At 40.6% G+C, this 27602-nt stretch overlaps 1 protein-coding gene across 3 annotated transcripts in view; it reads left to right on the forward strand.

Annotated features, from left to right (window-relative positions):
- Window positions 1–27602, forward strand: part of LOC149538618 (uncharacterized) — a 262043-nt gene that overhangs the window by 111654 nt on the left and 122787 nt on the right. For all 3 annotated transcript variants that reach the window (XM_089799930.1, XM_089799931.1, XM_089799932.1), the window contains one exon: window positions 16330–16571. In XM_089799930.1, the coding sequence (XP_089656056.1) occupies window positions 16330–16571 (242 nt within the window). The remainder of the gene's footprint in view (window positions 1–16329; window positions 16572–27602) is intronic.

Here is a 27602-nt window from a genome sequence, read left to right on the forward strand (position 1 = left end):
CCGTAGAGAGTCAAGGGATATAGCTAGTACCTTTGGTTGAGCGATGGTAGAACAAAATTTTGCAAGATAGGTGATGCAACTAGAAGTTCCTGTAAAGGTCAAGGACATGCTCGAGACAATGCCCCACCTATGAACAACCCTCCTAAGCACTTCAACGACCCTAACAAGTACCCCAGAATGAATTGAGGCTCCTAGCAGTTCAGTAGCAGATCCAATGATGCTTACAGTGAATAGTGGATGACACCCTGTCATGATCGAGATGGGCATTTTAGGCACCATTCTCACCGACACAATTGTTGATGGCGCATCAAGGGTGAATGTTCTGTCGTAAGAGATTTGGAAGAACCTCAGAAAGCCAATGTTGTGGCCGCCAACCTTCAACCTCTTGGGTCTGAGCAACATGGTATTAAGCCCCTTGGAACCTTAATGGCACAGAAAGTAATGATCGACACAACCATTTACCCTAGACTTTGTAGTAATCCCCCTCTAGCGAAAGGGATATGATGCCATCTGAGGAAGAGGGAGTTTGGTGATGGCCAAAGCAAATCACAATTGGAAAAAGAACACTTTATCATGTGAGAAGGGCGGGATAAAGTTCATGATTAACCTGAGAACCTAGATGGTCGAAGAGGAGATGGTTTCTTCCTTAGACTCCGAATCCGACAACGAAGTGGATGAAGGAAAAAGAGGCATGGAACCCAATGGTGAAGCGATATGGGAATTGAGGGAGTATTTGGGGGACACTGCAGACTTAATGGACAACCTATTCCACTGGCATATGGGTGACTATAAACCATTCACACCAACTTGCAATGTGTTGGAAATTGAGAAGTAGAATGAACTCCATCCAGAATACATGAAATACAAGGAAGGGGAGGCTAAAGTTAAGGATAGTCCAGCCTACCAGTTCCCTAAGGATGAGCCTATCAAATACCAAGAAGCCAAATTGCAGGAAATAAATCTGGGGGATGAGCAGAACCCAAAAACCATCTTGTTAGGGGATAATTGAGATCTCGTACTAAAGACCGTGACATTCAAAATATTTATGGAGTACAAGGATGTGTTTGCGTGGACGTACAAAGATTTGAAGGGTGTATCTCAGGAGATATGCGAACACTAAACCCCCTTGGTTCTAGAGTCCAACCTATGTGCAAGAGCTCGTATAGAATGAACAAGAATTATGCTAGAAGAGTGAACACGGATTTGAATGAATGCTGGAGGTAGGCATCATTTTTTGAGTGGAAACAAGTGAGTGGGTCTTTCCCATCGTCATTTCCTCGAAGAAGGAAGCAAATCAGATCCACATTTCTATGGATTTCCGATGCCTCAATGTAGTCATCATCAAGGACCCATTTCCCAGCTTATTCACTGACCACATTTTGGAAGAAGTAGCGGGTCATGAAATCTATTCATTCATGGACGAGTTTTCTTGGTATAGCCAAATATCTATTGTAGAGGAAGACAAATTAAAAACAACCTTCGTTGTGGAGGATGGTGTATATGCATACAATCAGATGCCCTTTAGCCTTTTGCAATGCGTCGACAACTTTTTAGCGGAAAATCCTACACATGTGACAAGATGTCAATAGGGAACTATAAAGCAATTTAGGATGACTGGTCCCTATTCAGTGGGCAAGACAAGTGTATTGCAGCTTTGGGGGAGTGCATGAAATGGTGCTGGCAAGCTCTCCTTGTCCTTAATCCAAAGAAGTGTTAGTTTATGGTGCTGCAGGGAAAGTTGCTTGGGCACATAGTTTGTTAAGCAGGATTGGAAACCAACCTAGACAAAGTATGAGTGATAGTGGAAATGGAGGCACCTATGGATATGACCGGAGTCAAATCCTTCCTTAGTCACATTGGATATTATTGTCAATTCATCAAATTTTTTTCCGAGATATTTACCCATTGGACAAACTCACAAGGAAGGGAGAGTTGTATGTTTGGGAGAAGATACCAGGAGAAGCCTTTGACTCAGTAAAAACAAGGCTATTGGGACAAGGAGTTCCATGCACACATGAATGCCTCTAACTATGCCATCAAAGCTACTTTGGCTCAGGAAGGGGAACATAGGTTAGATCACTTGATATATTTTGCAAGCAGATTGCTGTCTGATGTAGAGAAAAAATATAGCACCAGGGAAAGAGAAGCTCTCGGAATGGTTTACTTTGTTCAAAATTTTTGGCACTACCTACTGGCTAACCCATTTACTTTCTATGTGGACCACCAAGCTCTCATGTACTTGGTCAATAAGCCCATTATTCAGGGGAGAGTGAGTCGATGGCTTCTGCTAGTCCAAGAGCTCACATTCAAAATTGTGGTACGGCTAGGGCTTAGCCACATGATTGTGGATCAGTTGTCATGTATCAAGTCTGGTAAGCCACCCGTCGGAGTAAATGATTACTTCCTTGATGCACATCTGTTTCAAATTGTTGTATTCCCTCTATGGTATACCTATATAGGGGAGTATTTGTCCACAACCCAATTCCCACGAGACATGCCTCTAGGAGGAGAGAAAGTTGGATTTGAGGAGTAGGGCTTTTCAGTTGATCAATAGATTACTATACAAAATGGGGGCGTACCAAGTACTTAGACGATGCATGATGGAAGAAGTACCAGGGGTACTTAGAGAAGCCCATGAAGGACTAGCGGACGGACACATGGGTCTTGATACGATAGCGAGGAAGGTGCTCCTAGCTGGCTTGTAGTGCCCAACATTGCACAATGATGCAGGAGAATGGGTTGTGAGATGCAACACTTGTCAACGAGCAAGCAAGCCCCTTAAATGAGACTTCATGCTGCTCAACTCTTCACACATACAAGACTTATTTGAAAGATGGGGGTTAGACTTTCTCGGACCCCTACGGGTTAGGTTGTGTTAGAAGATGTCACTACATCGTAGTGGCCATTGAATACTTAACTAAATGGGTAGAAGCACGAGCATTGCTAGACAACTCAACATTGAGCACAACCAAGTTCATTAATGAACAAATCATAACAAGGTATGGCATCTTGATCTAGGTGACTAGTGATTGAGGTGGACATTTTGTTCACCATGTTATCAAGTTGCTCACCGCTGAATTCAAAATCTTTCACATGCTGTCAAGTCCATACTATCCTTGGGCGAATGGTCATGCAGAGGCAACAAATAAATTTTTGGTCGAAGTCATTTATAAGTTGTGTGGAGTCAAGGGTGAAGATTGGGAGGAAAAATTGCCCTTGGTGCTGTGGGCCTACCACACCTCCTACAAGGTGACCACGAGGAACACACCGTTCTAGCTCATGTATGGACAAGAGGTAGTGGTACTTGCTAAGTTTATGGTTCCAAGTTTGCGGATAACCATTGATAATCGACTAGGGAAAGGCTCTACGCCTTAAACAAATTAGATGGAAAAAGAGAGATGATGTAGTGGGCCACCAAGGTGGCGCAACAATGAAGGAAATGTTGGCACGAAAAGCATTTCCGTTGGATGAGGTTCACACCAGGCAAGTTAGTATTGAAGTTTAATGGAAGGAACAAAATTAAACTCGACAAATTCAGAGTCAAGAAGTTAGGACCCTACAAAGTTCGAGAGGTTGGAGCCAATGGAGCTATCAAATTGTGGACACTTGATGGCATACAAATTCCTGACACGGCGAACTGTTCAAAGCTCAAAATTTATCACCTAAGGTATTAAGGCCGAAGAGATAATGGTTCATGTATGGGAAGAAGGAATGAGTTAGATATAGGTACAAACTAAAAAAAACAAATCTATAAAATACTAGAAAAGAAAGTATTAAATAACGGAACCACATGCAAAAGTATGCCGAAGGGAAATGAAGTCAATCAAAGAACATAAGGCTTAGGGACCTTGTGAAACGAAGGAATGAATCTAAGTCATAAACCGAAGTGAATGAAATCACACCTCAAGTTCCAAACGTTGAATGCTGCAAGCCTTAACCGCTCAAAGGAAAGAGCATACCGTACACAAATAAGGAAGAGACTATACAACCTCTAAAGACACTATACAGACCCCAAGAAGTCATTGTGTTGCCTCTCAAAACCAAATGTTGAGGATAAAAGCATAGTACCATATGGCAAATGGAAAGCATCGACAAGGCAACAACTGGGACGAGAAGACCATACAACATCTATTAATGCGTTGAGCCAAGTATTTTGTCAGACGAATGAGGTCGGGATGAAGAATGCCGGACGAAGGGTCAATTAGAGGACCATATGGACCGTACAGACATGGCCCTTACAAACATGGCCTTTGACTAGCACATACAGACGAAAGCATGCAACGCTCAAATTACCTCCATACTGTATGGACAAAAGCATGCAACACTGAATAGACATATAAGCCAAGATTGTCGTACGACACCATGGTTTCTAGCAACACCATGTGGACATATAAAGAGGATAAGTCGTAAGGAGTTAATTGCGAAAGAAACATCAATTCCAATTTACGATTTGTTATTTCTCTTATGCATTCAACTGCATTTACAACATCAACTCGAATACTGCACGAAGACTAGCAGGCCGAAACACCGTGGGCATCTTGGAAGGAAGCCTAGTAGGCCATACGCCCTTACAAGAGGGAGACATTTTGAAAAAGGACAATGTCCATGGTAAGAAGGCAAGTGAACCTAACAGTATTGGGGTTTCAAGAACTCCATTCATAAGGGAACTTGTAGGCTTACGGTGAAAGGGAAGAAGGTTGTGAGCCCATTCGTGCAAATTGGGGAGACCGTGGCCACGAGTAAAACTGCACAATAGGAATAAAAATCGCAGGTGAAGGAAAGAATCACGCACAAAGGAAGACGAAGTGCATAATGGACAAAACAGGTGGCCACACATGGTAACTTATTTCCACCATGGCAAGGAGTAAGTTTTGCACGGTACATGGGGTTTTCACAGAACAAGAGTAAGGCGGAGTCATATAGTTGGAAGCATCCCTCAAAGACACATCGTGTAGACAGTTGGAAGCATAAATACTGTACATAGAAGCAAAAAGCCCTAACAATTTTTCTCCTTCCTACGCTAAAGCCAAATAAGAATAATTATGTAGTCAGTTGGAAAAGAAGTCAAAAAGAAAGATTGTAGTCATAGGTGATTCAAGTAGCAACAACATGAATCCGAATAAGTATGCACACTCTACCCTCAGGCGTAAGAGTTGCAAGAGGAATGAACACAGTCAAGAAAAAGAAAATAAGGCCAAAAGTATAGGGATAGCAGATGGCGTCGACAGTTTCTCAGAAAGATTATAAAACAGTACAGACAATCACTTTTGAAGGCCTGAACGACTTGGATTGCAGGAAATGGTGGTATGAGTGCTGATACTCTGGACAATTTGCTTAATAAAGACAATTTGCGGAGAGCACAGGTGCAATGAGTTATCCAAAGGCCCATTTTTTGTAGTAGAGATTTTGAGGGTCCCTTAAAAGCGATTGAAAGATCCCTGATAGATGCCCTTGCTGATCTGTTGTAGTTTTTAAATTAATAAACTATATTTTCCTGTGATTTCTTTGATGGTCTTTGAGAATAGACAGAAGTTGCGGAAGGTTTTGTTTTTGTTTTGTGTTTTTTGATAGTTTTCACAATAGTAATGAATAATGAACAATAAACATGAGAGGAGACTGAAAATAAATAAGAACATAGAGCCAAATCAGAATTGCTATAAATCGTACCAGGCAGATTTCTGATTTATAAAGCCAAATAATAAATCCAATGCAGTTCCAAGGAGCTTACATCCAACAATGATGCCAAACTGTTGCAAATGGCAGCCGTAAGACTGCAATGAATCACATCCCAGCAGAAAGAATCAATCTGTAACGCTGAAACCATAAATCTGCAACCTGAATCCACAATAAAGAATGGTGTACTCTATCCCTGATAGCAATGCACACTGTCTGAAGAATCCAATGCCAATAACTGCTGAGGGCTACGTCCCAGCCAATCCAGAACCTGGGGTTTGCGTCCCAGATGAAGAATTGCTCTCTTAGAGCCAATTCACAAAAACAAGTTTTTCAATATGCAAAAGATAATAAGAAATTAGGTCTCCATCTCCTTATAGCCCCTTCCAATTGTAAATTGAACCCTAAAGGGAAATTACACTTTGCCCTTTAAATAAAATATAATAAAATAACATTTTCCCAATTAAAGTCATCCATGCTATAGGAAAAACATTACTTTATTAAAATTCCATAGCTGAAGGCACCAAAAAGTCTAGAGATAGTAAAAATCATGTATAATAATTCGAGACCTTTCCAACGAGCTATAACACATAGGTGTACCTGATCAACTGAAGCCAAAATCCCCTTATTACTCCAAAATGGTTATATTATTAACCTTATTTTAATTTATTTAATCACCAACTTAGGAAATATTTAAATATATTAAAATATTTCCCAAATGGTCCCAAAAGGCCCAAATGACCAATCAAACATGAATCTGACCTTATCACCTGTCTGTGATTGATGCCGGACAAGATGGGTCAACTGGCAGTCCATCCCTAAAATCTAGGGATGCTCCTAAAAAGTAGGAGACAGCCCCAATCAACCAAAATTGAGTCCCAATGACTCCCCTACTGTGTGCACCTCTGAGAGAGCTGTCACTGAAGTGGGAGTTCCTCCTAAAAAATAGGAGATGCACTCTAAGTCTCCAAAACGTTCGTTGAGGTCTCCAAATGCCTTCTAGACCATTCCTAGTCAATCCCTACAAATTAGAAACTTCTCCTAAATTGTAGGAAACTGTTGTCTACTGCTCCAAACTACTTGGGAAGCTCATGCATGACTCTCAAAGCCCCTGGGTTGGTTCCCTCTATGCTCTGCTGGCCTATGAGAACCAGATAATAGACCAACCTTGCTAAAAATGTTGTCACTAAGGAAGGGCAGAAATTGGGGACATGACAACGATGATTGAAACTTTTGATAGCTTCTCAAAATGAAGCATGGTTCTCTACTTGGACGATACGATAGAGATTTCATTCATAGCGATCGAGTTTTGAAGGGTATTTGGGTTCCCAAAGAAGGAGATTAAAGTTGAGTTGAAGCCCCAAAAAATGATTTAGGTGAATAAAGATCTCTACATTAGGCTGATTTGTAGAGAGAACCTCACTGCTGCAAAGGAGTCCCTCTAGAGATTGTCGTACAATAGAGGAATCAAGAAGACGTTTATCCAGGAAGGCCATTGGAGATGTCGTGAAGAGCTGACTGACAGGTTCAAGACATGCCTCCGATATTTCCTTTCCACAGGTTTCTTTGATGAATAACCTAATGGGCGACAAATTGTATGATTGGGGTACACTATTATTAGAGCGCATTCATGAGTTCATGTTACTCTAGCACAAAACTTTTTATATGCCCCATTATGCCATTGGCTACTCTGGACATTTGGATAGTCATATTCCACATAACATTTTGTCGAAGGAGATCAGGGTGGGACCATTGGCACCTAGTGAGCCCCACATTATGAGATGGCGACAGTTGGATATACCTGGCATACAGAAGGTGGCAGGTTAGAAATGTGCTAGATAGGCTTTAGATGCTCATGGGGATATTGATAGTGGGCGACATGACACCACGGAGAATGAGAGTGCCTCGGATGAAGACAACACTTAGGTGGACGAGGAGGATGAGAATGAGGCGATGTTGGAACCTCAATCACTATTTGTGTGTCCTATGTACTCGTCCACAATACACTTGACACTTGTTGCCAACACTGCCCCCATCCCCACATTTGGCCAATTGAGAGCACCTATTATTATGACCCCACCAGTAGTGATAATGAAGAGAGCCTTTGTGGGGATGACAGAGATGAAGACTGTAGTAACGAAGAATGCCCCAGTAGTAGCACTTGATACGAATAACCCTCACCCTATTTTGTCACCTATAACTCTTTGCTCAGATCTGGCAAATCAGAGCACCATCTTTCAGCATATATTGAAGGATTATTTGTATTCAAGTTTCTATTATTTTGTCTGATCTACTTGTATTTTTTTGTGTGAATGAATTTGCATTCATTGTTGCTATTCAAACACCTAATCGTGTGGCATCCAGACATCCCGGTACGACTCCCTCATTGCCCATACAATCTTCATTCTTCCACATGTCTTTCACCACACCCCTGTACCTTCCTTGCATCCTCCATCCACTCATCGTACGGTCTATTGTATGGTCTACTTGGTCGTCACCTCGTACGCCACCTCTCCATCTCTCCTTGACCACCATAGGACCATTTCTATTCATCGTATGATGCTCCCTAAATGCTGTACGACCATCCTTGCATCCGTACGGCCAACTTCATGACACTGTACAAACATCTCATTGTACTGTATGACCCCCATCTCCTTTGCTAATTGTACAACATCCCCCTCCTATCCTTACTCCAACCTAGCAATCCGTACGGTCTCTGCCACAACCCCTTTTGGTGATTTTGCCAAATATAGTTGGAAGAAGTTTGTTCTCAAGAAAAGAATTGTAGGGGACACAAACATTACACCCTTCTTAGTCTCATGTTCTTTAGTTGCTATCATTCTCATTTTGTGTTTCCATTGGAACGTTCCAAGGTAACCCCAAACTACAGATGTCAGATTGCCCGTACGGATGAGTTGCTTGGAAGGACATTTTCCCTATGGACGCTGTGGTAGGAGGCCGTACGGATGACAAGTCTGGGAGATGAGTTAGTAGTTGTACAAGGTGAAACTGTGCTGTGAATCCGAATACCTTACTAGGTCCCTAGATGCCTTATGAATGCAGCAGGAGGATGGCCGTACAATAGGCAAGAATCGTACGAGAGTTCTAGTATGTGCGTATGGTTATATTAGAAGTCCATACGACACTTGACAAGGCTGTACGGTGGCTAAAATAATAGGCCGTACGGTTGAAAATAGAAGGCCGTATGGTGACCACTAAGTTGGCCGTACGGTGTATAGAGAAGACAGTACGGTGACTATTGAAGGTGTACAAAAGTGCCAAAGATGGAATTGCATATGGATGATAGGGAAATATGTATGCCGTACGGTTAGGAGGTGAGGCAAATAACTGAGTTTTGTATAGATAGGTGATGTAATAGGATGATTTGCAGATGGAGGAGGGGGAGAGAACCGTACACCATAAATCAACTGATATAATTAATTAATGCCAAACAACAATGTCGATCTTGAACACCAACAATGCTCGTAAAAGTATGAAGAACATTCAAAGATTGCTAAGTATTTGCAAATGATGAGAGCACTCCAGATTTGCCAGATACAGATCGAGTTGAAGACCGATGCAATAGGGTGAGTTGAATCCCATTGAAACCGCACAAGCCAAATAGGGAAGGTCTTTCACTTCCGAAATGGCGAACAAGAATCCCCAACAGGAATTCGCAGTACAGAGAAATATAATCCAAAGCATGCCTACAGACTTCCTATAAGCCGTGCTTAAATACCCATCGGGAAAACCTTTCCGAGGGTGTACAAAGATAGCCGACGGTGACACAAACTACGAAAACAAAAATAAAAATGGGTCTGAAATAAAATAAATCAATCGGCCGGTTACAAAGATTAAATTATTATTTATTTTATAATGGAGACATTACAGTCCTTCCGTCCCAAAATTTGCTTGTCCTCAAGCAAGTGCAATGCCGGGTGCTGGAGGATGTGCTCGCCTTCCCACGTTGTGTCGTACAACGGTAGGTGTCGCTAGCGTACCAAGTATTCCTTCACAGTGCGGTTTTGTAGGACCTTTTCACGCACTTCGAGAATCTCAATAGGTTCCAGAATGAGCTTCCTTTCCTCATTGAGTGGCGGAAGGTCAGTAGTGACGATGACGTTTTTCCCTATAGCCTTCTTTAGATAGGAAACATGGAAGACATTGTGAATGCATCTTCTCTCCGGAAGTTCCAGTTCGTACGCTACCTCACCAATGTGACGGATCATCCGATAGGAACCATAAAAGTGTGGCTTCAATTTCTCCTTACTTGTTCCTTTTAATAAAGACTGTCGGTATGGTTGAAGTCGGAGATAGACCAGATCCCCCACTTCAAAACTTCTCTCTATCCGGTGTTCGTTGGCGTACACCTTCTGTCGATTTTGTACCTGCTGCAGGTTCTCTTTCAAGCCCCTCAGTATGTCCTATCCCTCCTGAAGCCAATCCTTCGCCCTTGGAGCACGACTGTCACCCATAATTGTGTCGATGAAGGAGAGGGGTTCGTGCCTGTACAGAGCTTTGAATGGTGCCATCCCGATAGACATGTGATATGTGGTATTGTAGCAATACTCCTTGAGATGGATCCATTTTACCCACGCTCGTTGCTGTGCCAAGACGTATTTCCAAAGGTAGCCTCCGAGCCATTTGTTCACAATCTCAATTTGACTGTCTGTCTGTGGGTGGTAACTCATGCTTTGTGATAATTTTGTCCTTGCCATCTGAAACAATTCTGTCTAGAAAATATTGACAAATCGTCCATCCTGATCACTAACGATGTATCAGGGTAACCCATGCAGGCGAAAGACTTATCTGAAAAACAGATCGGCGACTTGTGTAGCTTGAAGGTCCGAGGGAATGACGAAGAAGTGAGCATACTTTGTCAATCTGTCAACCACCACGAAGATGCAGTCCTTTCCGTTCATCTTGGGAAGACCTGTTATGAAGTCCATGGATATACTTTCCCACTTATGTTTAGGAATAGGCAACGACCATAGCAGCCTGGCAAGAAGAGTGTGTTCAGACTTGTTCTGTTGGCAAACCGTACATTCTCTTACATGCTGCAACACGTCCCCTTTTAGTCCCTTCCATGAAAATCTCTCTCGAATGCTTCTGTAAGTTTTAAGGAAGCCGGGTGTCTAGCCAGAGGTGAGTTGTGTACTTCCTTCAAGATCTTTTGCTTCAGTTTGGATTCTGGCACCAGTTATATCCGGTCTTTATAGTAGATGATATCATCCACCACTCTGTACCGATCATCGTGGGTATGGCCATCCATTATTTCACGGGCAAATGTATTCTTGGAATATTCTACTAACAGTTGTGCCTTCCAATCAGCCGAAATCTGGTCTAGCGAGCAAATGGTGGGTTTTTTGGATAAAGCATCTGCAACAACATTGTTTTTCCCTTTTACATATTCAATGTCGAAATCAAAAGACTGAATTTTGCTTACCCATTTTTGCTGCCATTCGTTCAAGTGCCGTTGCTTCAGGAAATATTTCAGACTGTTGTGATCTGTACGGACGACAAACTTGGCAGCCACCAAATACTGCCGGAACTTGGTTAGTGCATGTATGATGGTCAACATTTCTTTGTCGTAAATAGAGTACATGCATTCTGCTGGTGTAAGCTTCCTACTCTCATAGGCGATGGGGTGTCCATGCTGCATCAGAACCGCTCCAATGCCCTCCTCGGACGCGTCGCATTCCAAAATGAATGGTCGGGTGAAGTCAGGCAGTGCAAGAACCGGGCAAGTGCTCATGGCCTCTTTTAGCTTATCAAAGGTGAGTTGTGCTTCTTCTTTCCATTGGAAAGCCCCCTTCTTTGTCAGATTCGTTAAAGGTGTGCTAAGTTGAGAAAACCCTTTGACAAATCTCTTGTAGTAACTACACAATCCGAAGAATCTTTGCAAATCGGTGAGTGATTTTGGGGGAGACCAGTTGAGGATAGCTTGAATCTTCTCCTGATGCACTTGAACCCCATATTTACTAACAACATGCCCCAAGTACAATATCTCTGTCATACCAAACTCACATTTGGACTACTTGGTGAACAGGGACTGTTCCTTCATGATACTTAGAACTTCATTCAGATGCTTCAAGTGCTCCTCCCATGTCCTGCTATAAATAAAATCATCAAAGAATACCAATAGATACTTACGCAATTGTTTGTTGAAGATTTAGTTCATGCATGATTGAAATGTAACAGGTGCGTTGGTCAATCCGAACAACATGACCAAGAACTCATAGTGTCCATAGTGGTAGTGGAAAGCCATTTTCTCCACATCTTCTTCCCTCATTCGGATTTGATGGTATCTGGAATGGAGATCTATTTTTGAGAAATAGACCGTGCCATGTAGTTCATCCAATAGCTCATCTATTCGTGGGATGAGATACTTGTTCTTTATTGTTCTTTTGTTTAGTGTGCGATAGTCCACACACATGTGCAACGTTCTGTCCTTCTTTTTGACCAACACCATGGATGAGGCGAACGGACTAGAACTGGGACCGATCCATCCTTTCTCAAGCAATTCTTGAATCGTCCGTTTGATCTCATCCTTGAATTTCTTGGGGTGGCGGTATGGTGTGGTTATGACTGGTTTTGCCCCTGATTCCAACTTGATTGTGTGTTCAAACCCCTGGTGAGGTGGTATGCCAAGAGGAATATCCATGAAAACTTTTTCATGCCTACTTAAAATATCCTGGAGTTCATCATCTTGTGGAGGTGTTCGGTGCCCCTTTATAGGTTCCGCCGAGATAAAATAATGCGTAGCCCATGCAACGTCATCGTGTTACAAGATTGCCTCCATCCGATGCGTGGAAACTTCCTTCGGCCCTTCATTTGCCATCCCTCGGAGGACAACCTTCTTTCCATCAACCACAAAAGTGAAGTCCATCCGTTTGAAACTTTGAGTGTACTCATCAACGGTTTCCATCCACTGTATGCCAAGAATGACTTCCATGCCAGCAAGGTCCACTATGAAAAAGTCCTCCATCACTGGGTGATTTGCCATTGTGATGCTCAGCTGAGGAACAAGGTGCGTGCAGGGTAGGAAAGTCCCTCCAGCAACCTTGACCTGAAAGCTTGTGTGTGCTTCCGTAGGGAGACTTCTTCGCTTTACCAAAGACGAGTTTATGAAATTCAAAGTAGCTCCGCTATCCAACATCACTGAGACCCTTTGTCCTTGAAGGGTATCCCACACACGAAAAATTGTGCACCTCGGATTGCCAACCAATGCAATGGATCCTCTGCGCTATACCAAGGTGGCAATCCTCTCCGTACGGTTTAAATTGGCCATGCTGGTGTCAGTGTTAGGTTGGTCGTCTTCAACCGGCATTTCTTCTTGTTTGTATTCGTCCTCATCATCGGACACCACCTCGATGTAATGGATCTTTCGATTCCCGAGGCATTGGTGGCCAGGCTCCCAAGGGCCCTTGCAATTGAAACACAATTTCTTCCTTTGAAGTTCTTGTTGGGTAGCTTCAGCCAATGACGGCTTCTTGGGCAGAGGTTTGTCCCTTGGAAACGTTGGTGGTTCTAGATGTGAGTGACTTCTAGAGGATTAGGTTGATGCTGACGACGACGCCATACTTCGTGCCTTACTGATTGCTTCCGACAGGGTAGACGAATTGAATCCCTTCACCCAACCCTTCAGTGGTTCTTCCAGTCTATCCATAAAGAGCACGACCTGCCTTCTTTCGGAGATGTTTGTGACCAACATAGAAAGTCTCTGAAATTCCGCAATGAATTGATCTACCGATCCAGTTTGCCTTAGTTGCGCTAGATCTTTGAAATTGAGCTCAGGGTCTTTTTCATCAAATTGTTCTATTAATCTCTCCGTAAATTTCACATAGATCTTAATTTGATCATGCCCTAATGTGATGGTGCCGTGGTGCCACCATTCATGTGCAACTCCCTCCAAGTGCAACCCGGCAAATGTGATAGCTTCTTTTTTTGGCATAGGATTCAGCTAGAAGTAGGTATCGGCTTTCATCACCCACGCTGCTTGTGAAATGGAACCTGATCCGTCAAATAGAGACAGATTCACCTTACTCAATTTTCTCCTGAGATCATTGATAAAATATCCTCTTCTGTTTCCGCCTCCCGAGTATCTCATTCTCAGATCTACATAATCTTTGTAGGAAATGTCTTCTTTAAGGTTTGCATTTCTCCAATCCTCTCTTATCTCTTCGAAAGTTAGTAATCTCTCTTCGTGATGTGCTTTCGTTCATGGTGTGAAGGTCGGCATGGAAGGTTGAGAGCGTGCTGGTTGAGGGTGTGCTTTACCCGATACTGAATCCGCGCTGTGACCTTTTTGTTCTCGAGATATTTTGTTCTTCGCCAACTTCTTGAGAGTTTCTTCCATAAGTCGCTGCGTATCAGTGATCTGTGCCTGATTTTGAGCAAGTTCCCTCAAAAGTGCCACAAGGTCGGCACCGGTCGGTTCCCGTTCATTAGTGATTCGATCAATGAAATGTGTCCTCTTGTGGCTATAAATTCTCATTCATTGTCCACAAGCTGGTAGGATCAAAGAGCTCTGATACCACTGTAATATTCTAAGGTAACCTTGAATTGCAAATGTCAGATTGGCCGTACGGATGAGTTGCCTAGAAGGACGTTTTCCGTATGGATGTTGTAGTAGGAGGCTGTACGGATGACAAATCTGGGAGATGAGTCAATAGCTGTACAAGGTGAAATTGTGCTGTGAATCCGAATACCTTACTAGGTCCCCAGATGCCATACGAATGCAGCAGGAGGATGGCCGTACGGTAGGAAAGAACCGTACGAGAGTTATAGTATGTGCGTATTGTTATATTAGAAGTCCGTACGACATTTGGGAAGGCCGTACAGTGGCTAAAAGAATAGGCCGTATGCTTGAAAATAGTAGGCTATACGGTGACCACTAAGTTGGCTGTACGGTGTATTGAGAAGATAGTATGGTGACTATTGAAGGTGTATATAAGTGCCAAAGATGGAATTGCGTACGGATGATAGGGAAATATGTATGCCATATGATTAGGAGGTGAGGCAAATAATCGAGTTCTGTACGGATAGGTGATTTAACAGAATGATTTGCAGATGGAGGAGGGGGAGAGAGCCGTACACCATAAATCATCAACTGATATAATTAATTAATGCCAAACAACAATGTCGATCTTGAACACCAACAATGCTCGTAAAAGTATGAAGAATATTAAAAGATTGCTAAGTATTTGCAAATGATGAGAGCACTCCAGATTTGCTAGATACAAATCCAGTTGAACACTGACGGAATAGGGTGAGTGTTGAATCCCATCGAAACCGCACGAGCCAAATAGGGAAGGTCTTTCACTTCCGAAATGGCGAACAACAGGAATCCCCAATAGGAATTCGCAGTACAGAGAAATATAATCCAAAGCATGCCTATAGACTTCCTACAAGCTGTGCTTAAATACCCATTGGGAAAACCTTTCCGAGGGTGTACAAAGATAGCTGACGACGACACAAACTACGAAAACAAAAATAAGAATGGGTCCGAGATAAAATAAATCAATCAGCCCGTTACAAAGATTAAATTATTATTTATTTTATAACGGGGACATTACATCTATCTTGGACATTTTGGATGTTGTTGTCCAAAGACGATTTTCTTTTTGGGGGGGATGATGTTGTCGGAAACTTGGGTAGTTAGGCTGTTTGGCTTAACCAAGGGAGTTACACGGGTGCAATGGTTCGCCTCACACCCTCTCAGACACTATATGGATGAACCTTCTTCATAAGAAAAGACGTGTTGCAGATGTAACATTGTGTTCAGTGATTAATGAATATATAAATTACTACCGAGTTCTCTATAATTCCTGTGTTGAAAAGCTTGCTTATATATCTATGCAATAAGTCCATGTTACCCCAAGAGGGTAAACAAAGCTAACAACAAGGTGTAGAAACGAGACAAGAAGGTTTATCAACATATGGATGGTGAAAATTCTTGAACATTATATGATTCTTTATACGTTTTGTCCTCTTTTGTCTAATACCACATGATTAATGATTCTCTTGGCTATATGGATGTAATGTTTTTCATAAGCTTTGTTTCTTAGCTTGGTGGGGCTCATGATGTGGCTGGTTGTATCCTAACATATATTGTACCCAGACTATATTTTATTAGTAATCGACTACAAATTTTTAAAAAGAAGAGGAATAGATGTAGAATTATATACCATAATAAGACAAGTTAGTTGATAAGGAATTTCAAAAGTTTCTATGGTATGATTTACTTGTGTATGTTTTTTAATGTTTGATTTATGTGGGTGGACGCAATCTTGTACATATAGCCAACCGGGTCACCTACCCTTTCCTTGTACTATATGTATGGGTTGTTTAAAAATTTATCCTCGAGGTTATTGTAGATATGTGAATCAGGCCTGCCCTTGGAGATGATGTGGGGCATGTTCAGATCTATTAATAAAGGCCTTGTTCCATTTTTAAATGTTCCGTTTTGATGTGATTAATAGTATGTATATGTTTTCATATTATTATGCATTCACATAATTATTTGCAGTTATTTCATAACAACTATTCCTTCTAGTTATACATTTGCAGTTTGTTCTGGTAAGATTTTTCATATTTTGCTAGCATATGATGTTGATGTTTTGTTCTAAGTTTTAATTTTGTTGTTATTTGCAGAAGTTAGGTGGACAAAAGTATACCAAAAAGATCCAGCAAATAGGAAGAAATTGGAGCTAATGATGAGGCCAGGTTTTCCTTATTTTTGTCGTGAATGTGAAATAACCAACTCTCCATATAATCCTGAAATAGCAGCCATCATTAATAATAAGTGGCAAGTTGGAAATCTGGTAGACTGGTGGTATGATAGTTGCTTTTGGTCTGGCAAAATAGCTGAAGTTCTTGACAACAGTACAGTACAGGTAACAAGAATAGGTTGCTTGATGTTATTCCTGAAGATGAAACTGCCTTTACTTCTTGCAACTGTATTTTGTGACCAATATTGTTTTTTGATACAATAATAAGACTGGCACTATCTCATACGCAAGGAATTTGTTTTGTTCACTGATAATCATGCTTTGCAATTTATTAGTTGTCAACATAAGCTAAGCCAAAGACATGTCAAATGGGTAGAATTTTCATAAAGTTATACTTTTATCATTAAGCACAAGAGTGGCTGATCGAAAAAAGTGGCAGGTTCTTTGTGTAGAAGGTGTTTAATCTTATAGGAATCTCAAGTGAGCATATTGGGATTTGATGACTTGAAGGAGATTTACAAAGAAGATAGGGACTTCAAAGATGCGTATGAAGCTTCTTTAAATCCCCTTATTAGCGATAGAAGTCCTTGGGGAGTACATGATACGAGATGACCTACTATTCAGAGGCAACCAACTTTGTATTTCAAGAAGTTCCATGAGAGAGATCTTGTAGAAGGAAAAGCACAGTGGCACCTTAGCAGGGCGTTTTGGAGAAAATAAGACACTAGCTCAATTGAGTTCACACAATTCTAGACAGGTGTTCGTAATGATGTTAATAAGTTTGTGGAAATGTATAAAACATGCCAACGTGCCAAAGGGAGCAGCCAAAATGCAGGTTTGTATCAACTACTACCAATCCCAAACAGGTTATGGGATTCAATTAGTATGGACTTTATACTTGGTCTAGCAAGAAATGTATAAAACATGCCAACGTGCCAAAGGTAGCAGCCAAAATGCAGGTTTGTATCAACTACTACCAATCCCAAACAGGTTATGGGACTCAATTAGTATGGACTTTATACTTGGTCTAGCAAGAACTCAAAAGAGACATGATTTAGTATTTGTGGTTGTAGATAGATTGTTTTAGATGGCTCATTTTATTCCATGTACAAAAACAAGTGATGCTATAACATTGCCAATCTGCTCTTCAAGGAGATAGTCAGACTACATGCACTTCCTAGGACTATTGTCTCTGATCGAGACACTAAATTTGTAGGATACTTTTCGAGGACTGTATGGAAGAAATTGGGCACTACTTTGAGTTTCAACCCAGCTTACCATGCCCAAACTGATGGTCAAACAAAAGTGGTCAAGAGAAGCCTTGGAAACATCTTGTGAAGCTTAGCGAGTATGCACCCAAAACAATGGGACTTGGTGTTTGCACAAGCTGAGTTTGCATATAACGATTCCCCTAATAGAATTACAGCTATGAGCCCCTCTCAGATCATGTATGGTGTGCATCCTAGAGGAGCATACGGGTTAAGGAATTTGGGTCGAATGGAGATGAGGAGTGCTGATGGCAAATATTTTCCTGTGCAATGCAAGATTTGCATCAACAAGAGAAAAATAAACTTGAGGAAAGTGCCATCATGTACATGAAGTGAGCCAATGTGAAAAGGAAAGAAGTCAATTTTGATGTTGGAGATTTGGTCCTAGCTCAACTCAGAAAAGAAAGGTTCCCTAGAGGAGAATACAACAAGTTGACAGCAAATAAAATTGGTCCTTCTCAGGTTTTACAGAAGTTCTCTGGCAATGCTTATGAGATAGAACTTCCAAAGAGCATTCGTATCTTTCCTATCTTCATCGTTTCAGAGTTGTACCCTTATAAGGATAAAGAGAAACCAGTTCAAGGCCTTGAAATAGGTAAAGAACAGGTCACTAAATGGGAGTAGCAGTTGCCCAAAGCCACACCAAAACAACTTGAGTCAATCTTGGACATGAAAGTCATCATGAAAACTAGGGGCAAGGAACATCTGAAATACTTGGTCAAATGGAAGGAGCACCCACCTGAAGATTCCACATGGATGACAATTTTTGATCTATCCAACTATGGTGTTAGTATTGAGGACCTCATGGACGGGAACCCATGAACAAGTCTTGCCCCTTGGGAATCTGATTTAGAAGCTCTTACTAAATTTTCACACATGTCAAAATTCAGTCCTAAACAATGTGCAAGTGAAAGTAAGCTATACATTTTTATACATTTGCATTCAGCTCATATTTATTGCCAAATCATATTTCATTCTGAACAAAAGAATAGTACCAGAATGTCCATTGTATTATTCGTCAAATGATAGATATAACTGATAAATGAAATGAAATGCTGAAAGTAAATCCCTCTCACACAATTGGCTGTGAGAGCAGCCTCTATTCCACTAATATCTATCTCTATTCTATGAAAGTGCATAAATATGAAATAAAAGAAACATAGAATGAGAGGGGGTCAAAGGGAACCAGTCCTTGCCTGTGATGACTGGTTATGTTGTCTTGCTTGTCCGCTGCCCTGAACAGTATCTGCTCCAGGTGTCTGAGTCCTACATACATAAGAGAATGTGTTAGATCCAATGGATCTAAGCAATGACGGAAACACCTCACCTCATGCATAAACATTCTATACTACCGTCATGACATGCACTTGCATAAAACATAAATATGTACCAATATAAAGAGGCAATCATGATCACATCAAGTTTTATTACTAACACGTTTGCTTCCTGTTCAACATCCTATCTCTAATAGGTACACAGATATAACCGTAGGCTCCCATGAGGGTTATTGAGCCCAGCGTGCCTATAAGGGATAGGATCATCAAAGCTGATCGAAAGATACAGAAGTATCAAAGGGACATGCTCATTTATGAAACCTTTTACTTTTACAACAGAGTTATGCAACAAGTTCAGTGTCAGAAAAAGAAGACATTAAAGGGACAATTCTATCAGGTTTGAAACCTTTTGTTTTAATATACAGGCAAATAATAAGGTGTTAGTGATTTCAAGCAGCAATGCAAATACAAAATGCAAAGGATTTTGTGCAATGTATGACAACAAATGTGCAGTAGCAGACAAGGGAAACAAGTCAAATGAAAAGCTGGAATGCAAAAAGTGTAGCAAGGCATCATTCAACTGTCAAATAATGGTAGCAGGACCAGAGAAAGATTGATGTATGGATATAAGTGGCAAAGGATACAACAATCTACATTTTCTAGGATGCTAATATAAGGGGCAGTGCTTCAACAACAGGAAGAAAAAGGACGATAATTTCAGCTTTGCAGATAACAGAATTTAATTGACAAATTGGAAACATCTAGAGGTTTCATACTGAAGCTTAAGTACTCAAAAGCATGAATGAAGATCATCTTGCTGCGCAACAATAGAGATTGAGAACCATAATAGCAGTTCAGAAATAAGAAAGGTATGCAATTTCAGCTGTCAAAAATGAAAGCTCAAATATCCGAAACATTAACTTTCTACAGCAGTTTTCAGTAAAATATATCAACATTCTTATTTAAAGATTCCGGGAAATTTCTATCTAGAAGTTGTCATTCACAAAAGATGGTGGAATCATTTTTTTAGCACAGTATCGACTAGCTTCATCCAGCTTATTCACCACAGAAAACTCTCATAGAGTTTGCTGGGGACTTTGAAAAATGATAAACTCAAACCTAATGAAATGGAAAATATGTAGCCAGCTAGTTTGCTACAGTCGTGGTAATGTTCACTATGCACAGAGGGAACTTTGTGTTGTCAAATTCATGAGAGAGTTGACAAAAAGAATAAACCCTTTTTATGGTTGCCAATAATGAATGTAGCAACACAGAAGCAACATTGAGGATTTGAGCTGAATCACAGTGAAGCAAGGTATAGCTTGAACTCTAAGAACCCATTAACATTTTCTTACAAAACCTGTGTTAACAATAAAAGCCACAACCAACTATGAGGGCCTATGATAAAAGGTGAATGGATTTGAGTTAGTAAACTCAAAGCATTTAGATTCATGAAGGAAATTGAAACCCTTCATGGCAAAGAAAATAATAGCAAGAAGGAAGCTCATAAACAGTCATGAAAAAATGCATCAGATCTGGATGAGAGGTAAAAAATGAAGAAAAATGTATTGAATGAGAGGAAACAAAACTTTTTGCTAAGTCCCTAATAACTTACAACTGCCTGATGAAGTGTTCATGACAACTACAACATTTCATTTTGACAAAGAGAATTGTTATAAATCAAGCACGTTGAGCTCTGAAATAAAAACTCCAGACTTTACCACAAATGGAGGTCAGGAAAAGACCTAGTTGCAGCTCCAGAATGAAGTGTTAAGGTGTCATAAAATCAGATTAGATTTACTTCAGAAAACCCTACGCCAAGTAACATAGTAGCAGATCAGGTTATGGCAAGAAAAGGAACCTCAACAAATGGCGAAGAATTTCATGGAAAAGCCAGTAAACAGCTGCTGGGTGCAAAAATGGCGTACCAGATAAGTAAAAATAATAAACATGAAAGAAAATGGAACAACTCGCATGTTGAGAAGAGGAGTCTATACCTACAAAATTATTTCCAGTTCATACAGAAGCAAAATGGTGGAGTAGAATAAATTTCTTAGCATAATTGAAACAATGGCATTTTACAAAAACCCTAGCAGAGCTTGAGAACTTCTTGAAGCTTCATTAATAATGGAAAATGTTTCTAGGTTTTGAGCTTTTTACAAGAGGATCTCAAACATTATTCAAATAACCTAATAAGTACTTAATGCCATGTGTAATTTTGGCATGCCTTGTGTAATTGTATGTCATTTTTTAAGAGTCACAATACCTCTTTTGGGGCTGTTTAGTATTAATTTGCAAGTGATAGGTAATTCGCCTAAGTGATGGGTCATGTGAAATATCCCAAACAGATATTTACTTTGCTGCTGCTATAATGTTTAAGTATATAAATAATATTTTTCTGTAGATTTGTTTTGATCTTATAGAGCTAGACAAAAGTTGTAGAAGAATGTTGTTTCTTTTTGTATTTTTCAGAATAAAGGTATTACAATGAATAAATAACAGCAATTGATAAAATAGAAGTGATATAAATCATATATAGCAATACATACCAATTTGGAAATGATTCTAAAGCGATACCTGCAGAGTCTGATTTATTTCAGAATAGTCCCAATACAGATGTACTTCAAACAAGGTTGACGCTAGTGTAACACAGGGACGCGTCCCCCCCCCCCAAAATTTGGGCCGTCTCGGAGACGGGGACGTCCCCGGGACGGGGGGACGGCGTCTCGGCGTTTCAGGCGGCGCCACTCAAAGCGCCACTGCCGTCGGAGACGGCGAGACATCTCCGAGACGGGTGCAGGGGGACGGCAAGGAGTCTCCTTCGTTGTGGGGGGGACGCTTGGACGTCTCCCGCGGCAAGCAAAAAAGACATAAAAAAACAAAAAGTTGAACGCATTTTTAAAATGTTTTAATGTTTTTTATGTATTGTATTGGATTGTGGGGCCCATCCATTCCTCCTCCTTTGTTTAAAACCCTTCTATTCTTCATTTTGATTCACATTTGCATTTCTCATTGTTTGCAACAGCAAGAAGAAGAAGAGTGAAGAGCTGAGATAAGGGTTTGTGCAAGAGTGAAGAGAGTGTTTGCAAGTGAAAAAGGAGAGCTTAGGAGCAAGAAGAAGAAGAGGAGGGTGGTTCTAGGTTCCGGTTCACCGAATCTTGTTGAAGTTTTTAAAGCAAAAGGTAGGGTTTCTAACTTTCTAACGAATTTGTATGATTTTGAAATGCATGTTTATGAATGTTTTTGTTTGTTTAGACGACCTCTATTATCATTGGACTCTTTGAAATATCTATTTCCGATTGTTTAAACCGAAGACTTCCACTCTGTTCGAACTATATTAAAAGAAAATTAACAAAAACAATAAAAACGCAAAAAAAAAGAAAAGAAAAAAGTATAAAACGAAAATTGACTTCCAATGGTTCCGTAGGATTTGGGCTTTTCTGAGCCGATTTCAGTATGTAAGAATTAACAAAAAAAGTTAAAATTTTTTAACTTTTTTTGTTAATTCTTACATACTGAAATCGGCTCAGAAAAGCCCAAATCCTACGGAACCATTGGAAGTCAATTTTCGTTTTAAATTTTTTTTAAAAAAAAAAAAAAAAATGTTTTTTTAATAAATCTTTTCCAATATAGTTCTAAGAGAGTGGAAGTCGTCGGTTATGATTATCATTTATAAATTATAAATTTCAATAATTTAGCTTTATTAATTTTTGTTTTTTCATTTTGTGAAATGCAGTGTCACAATGAATACTCATAGTGATGATGAGATGAAATTTTATTCAAATAGCGGCAGTGAATCAAAATATGAGCTTGAGCCTGAGGTTGGGGTTGAGGATGATGATAACACTGTTGAGAGGGGTGACCATGAGAGTGACATTGCGATTCCGGTTGGGCCAAATCAGCAAGGGGCCCAAACTAGTTCCACTTCCATAGGTACTGGTTTTATACTATCTGGTACTCCGTCTACTGATTGCCCCTCCCCAGCTTTGGCATAGTGGGCTAGGGGTAAGTTTGATCCAAAATCTCCTTTAAAACAATTTGCCACTAGAATAACAAGCGGACAAGGAACAATTGGCACAAGAAAGTGGAGATGCAATATTTGTGGTGAAGATTGGTATGGTAGCATCACTAGAGTGAATGCACATTTCCTCTTTTGGACAGGTAAAGGTGTCCAACCATGTAAGTTTTTGGGTGAATCCACAAACTTGAAGATTAGAATTGAATTCAACAAGCTTTGGGGAGTTCCAGAGGACTTGGGCCTTCCAGTGCCTACTACTTTGGCTGGTAGGCAACAGATTCAGACTATACAGGAGGTGCATGAGCAACAAATACAGGGGCAACAACACCGATGCATGTCTTCTTCTAGACCACAACATAGAGCTTCATCTACTTCATTGCCAGGGGCAGTCTCCGTACCTTCCTCTACTTATAGCTCTATAGGTGTAGCAGCAGCTGAGACGAGCAAGGGGAAACGCAGGGCATAGTCTAGTGACAACAACCCTATAGCAGAATTGTTTGCAGCCCAGACGAGAGAGAAGTTAGATGCATACATTGGGAGAATGTTATTTGCCAATGGCATTCCACTTCACATTGCTCGGTCTCCTTATTTTAAGGAGGCATTTCAGAAAGTAGCAAAGGTGGGATTACCATCATATGTGCCACCAGGCGAGCACAAATTGAGGACTAAAATCTTGGATGATGAGTATGCCAAGATTGGTGAGTCCATGGAGACCATGAGGGCTGTTTGGGAGGAATCGGTGTGTAGCGTTGTCATGGATGGGTGGATGGACATTAGACATCGTCCACTCATCAATGTCATAGTCACATGTACAGATGGCCCATTCTTTCTTAGGGCGGTTGATTGTTCGGGGGATCGAAAAGATGTTGATTTTCAGTTTCAGATTCTTCGGGAAGCCATTAAGGAGATTGGGCCACAAAATGTGGTCCAAGTAGTGACAGATGCAGCTCATGTGTGTGGAGCTGCAGGGAGGCTTATTGAGGCCACATATCGGCATATTTGGTGGACTCCTTGTTGTGTGCATGCTATGAACAATGCTATAAAGGACATGGGGAAGATTAGTTGGATAAAGGAAGTGGTGAGTGATGCTAGAGATGTGCAGATGTATATCTGCAACCACCACACCTCACATGCACTATTTAGGAGCTTTGCCAACAGGGAGTTCTTGAAGCCAGTTGAGACACGATATGCATCCTATTTCATTCTCTTGCAGAGAATGCTTGATTTGCAGCAGCCACTGCAACTAATGGTTATGACAAATGAATGGAACAGGTGGGATGGTTCCAGGTCAGAGCAGGGGATAAGGGTGAAGGATATAGTTAAGAGTGATGTATTTTGGAGCGATGCAAAATACATTGTTTCTATTATTAGGCTAGTCTTTGAGGTGATCAGGTATGGAGATGGGGATGCACCCACACTTGGAGAGGTGTATGAGTGCATTGATTCTATGCTTGGGCAGATGAGGGTAGTTGTGCGAGAGAAGGACCCCACATTAGCCTTCTACAATGATCACATTTGGCCTATTATTCAGCGTAGATGGGACAAACTTAACACACCCTTACACATGGCTGCATATGCATTGAATTCGAGGTGCTACATGACTAGGCCTGGTAGAGTTACACCACTTCACGATGATGAGGTGATTTATATTATTATTATTATATAACACTTTAAGACTTAGATTCTTATCATTTTATAAATTAAAATCATTTACATTACTAGTATCTTGATTCTTCTATTTGCTAATAATTTGTACTTTTTAAATTTTTTCAGGTGAAGGGTTCTTCAAGTGCATAGATAGGATGTATGACCCTGAGACAGCAACTAAGGTTCGCATTGAGTGGACCAAATATGCTACTCTTAGGGGTTATAGACAAGCGGCAAAGGCGGATATCAAGACTATGGCACAAGAGGATCCCATTTTGTGGTGGTCAGCTTATGGACCGAAATCTACAACCACCACACTAGCTATTCGTTTGCTGTCCCAGGTACTTAGTTCCTCAACTTTTAACTTTTCATTGTTTATTGTTCAATGATCATTGTTCAACTTCTAATTTCCGAGTCTTACATTAGCCAATTATTTTTCATCTCAGGTTTCTAGTTCCTCAGCTTCTGAGAGGAATTGGTCTACATATAGCTTCATCCACTCTCTTAAGAGGAATAGACTTACCTCTCAAAGAGCAGCGAAGCTAGTGGCTGTACACAGTGTGTTGCGTATCAATGACTGCACCACAAGTGTGTACAAGGAAAGCCCAGCATCACGATGGGATGTAGAGCCTGAGGAGCCATCGCAGATTGATGAGGAGGATGCTTTAGATCCAACCACAGGGCTAGTTGGTGTTCCCTTTTCAGCTCTTGATCTTGGAGAGACTGATAGTTCCAGTAGTGATGAGTTTCAACCTCCAGGGGATGATCATTGATTATTGATCATTGATTTGGCATTTTGATTTGGACTCTTGGAGACTTGTAGTTTTTGTTTGCATTATATACTTATTTTGATATCATGGTTCATGGTACATGATACTTAATTGTAATCATCTTTATGTCATGAGTCATGACTCATATGATCATTGATTACTATTAGATAGTAGAATCTAGATACTCATACTATTGATTTGAAGACTGATATATAGACTAATATTTATTATTTCGAATATTTTCTGATGTTCAATGTTCAATGTTCATTGTTTGTTTTTTATAACTTATTTGATCATGAATCATGACGTTCTAGTTGAAAACTTCAGTGCAATGTTCAATGTTTTTTACATCTATGTATCTTATATTGTATAATTGTAGTACATCTTTTCATAACTAGCATTTTAAGTATCCTATGTATAGTACATACACCCCTGCTCCCTTCGCCACCCCCCCGTCCCCCGCCGCCGTCCCCCCGCCGTCCCCTCGCCGTCCTCAAATCAAGGTCCCTCTGTCCCCCCGTCTCGAAAACTTGTCCCCCCGTCCCCTCGTCTCCTAGGGCGGTGTAACTATGGTTGACGCCAACTAATGATGGGAACCAGCCACAACCAAACAAGTTTGAATGATAAAGCCCAAGCTGCTGCAATAAAACAACTCCAGTCTGTTGCAATTAAACACCCCAGAATTCCTCACGTGAGCTACTGCAAGGAAACGCCAGGTTGAACCAAAGTGGTCACCTTCCCTAAAAATCCACTGCTTGCAAAGTGTGACTGCAATATTAGAAATCGATCATCTATCTTGATCAAACTGTATGTATAAGAACCTTCAAATCTAATCTTGTTGAGGGCTACGTCCCAACAAATCTGCTCTCAGCATTAGGGTTTGCGTCCTAGGTGAGGAATACTCTTCCAGAGTAGTGACATCCAAAATAGGTTGACAAAATGATAAAAGATACTCACCTTTAGGTTACCATCTCCTTATATCCCCTCTCCAAGGCAAATCAAACCCTAAAAGAACCCTAAAGTGGATTTCATTTGAACTTTATAATATAACATATTTCCCCAATAAAGGTGTCCAAATAGAAGGAAATCATTACTTTATTAATGACAAATAGTTGCAAGCATCACATAAGTCCCAACAAGTGATAATCAAATAGTAGAGACTGAGCTCTTTCCAACGAGCTATCACACATAGGCAAATCGATCCAACTGGAGCTAGAAAACTCCTTATTACTCCAAAATTGCTTAACACTTGGCCTTATTTAAATTATTAAAATGCTAACTTAGGAGAATATTTAAATATATTAAAATATTTTCCAAGTAGCCAAGGAACAACCCAAACACCTTAAACATGAAACTGAGTTTGTCACCTGCTTGTGATTGATGCTAGATAACATGGGCCACTTGGCAGTCTCACCCTCAAATCTAGAGATACTCCTAAAAAATAGGGAATACACTCAAATCTCTTGAAATTGAGACCAGGGGGTGATCTCATAGAACCTCAACTTTGGAAACGTCACCACCTCCTAAAAGGTAGGAATCTCCTCCTGCAATAAAGGAACTGCCTCCTAAAATCAAGGAACTGCTCTCAACTGATCTACTACTGCCTGTAATACCAAATCCGGATGCTAAAACCTTGACTAAATCCCTGATCACCACTGCTAGCCGACGAGACTCCATAATAGGTTAACTCTCATGTCACTACTAGACAAAGCTAAAGAGGGGACATGACATCATGTTATAAAGGGGATAGATTTATTATTATTTGCATATAATGTATGCAATTAATATTAATAAATTGATAAATATAAATCAATTTGTTTATGTTAAATTTTGAATGCAATCAATAATAAAAGGGAATTAGAGTCACTCTAGAAGTGATGTTTAGTGCATGTCGCCATGTGTTAAGGGTTTGACTTAGTTATTGAGTTGTGAGTTGGAGAATTTTCATGATTTGTTAGTGGTGGCATAATGTAATCGTCACGTGTCCTAGAGAATATATTAGATCACGAGTCCTAAGTGATGACTTTTGAGTCATACTAGGAATGATTTTTTGAGTTCTTGGAGTTCTCTTGGATTTGTCATTATGGACAGTTGGTGAAGGAAGAGTTTTAGATCATTTAGACACTTATTTGGAGCTCCTAGAGTCCTTTCTTAGCACTTTTCTCTGATAAACCGACCTGCATTCCTTGATTTTAGGGACGGTTGTTGAATTTTTTTCT

Source organism: Cupressus sempervirens, chromosome 9 (genome assembly GCF_028749045.1).
Source record: "Cupressus sempervirens isolate cs-2001-9-10 chromosome 9, ASM2874904v1, whole genome shotgun sequence".
Lineage (NCBI taxonomy): Eukaryota > Viridiplantae > Streptophyta > Pinopsida > Cupressales > Cupressaceae > Cupressus > Cupressus sempervirens.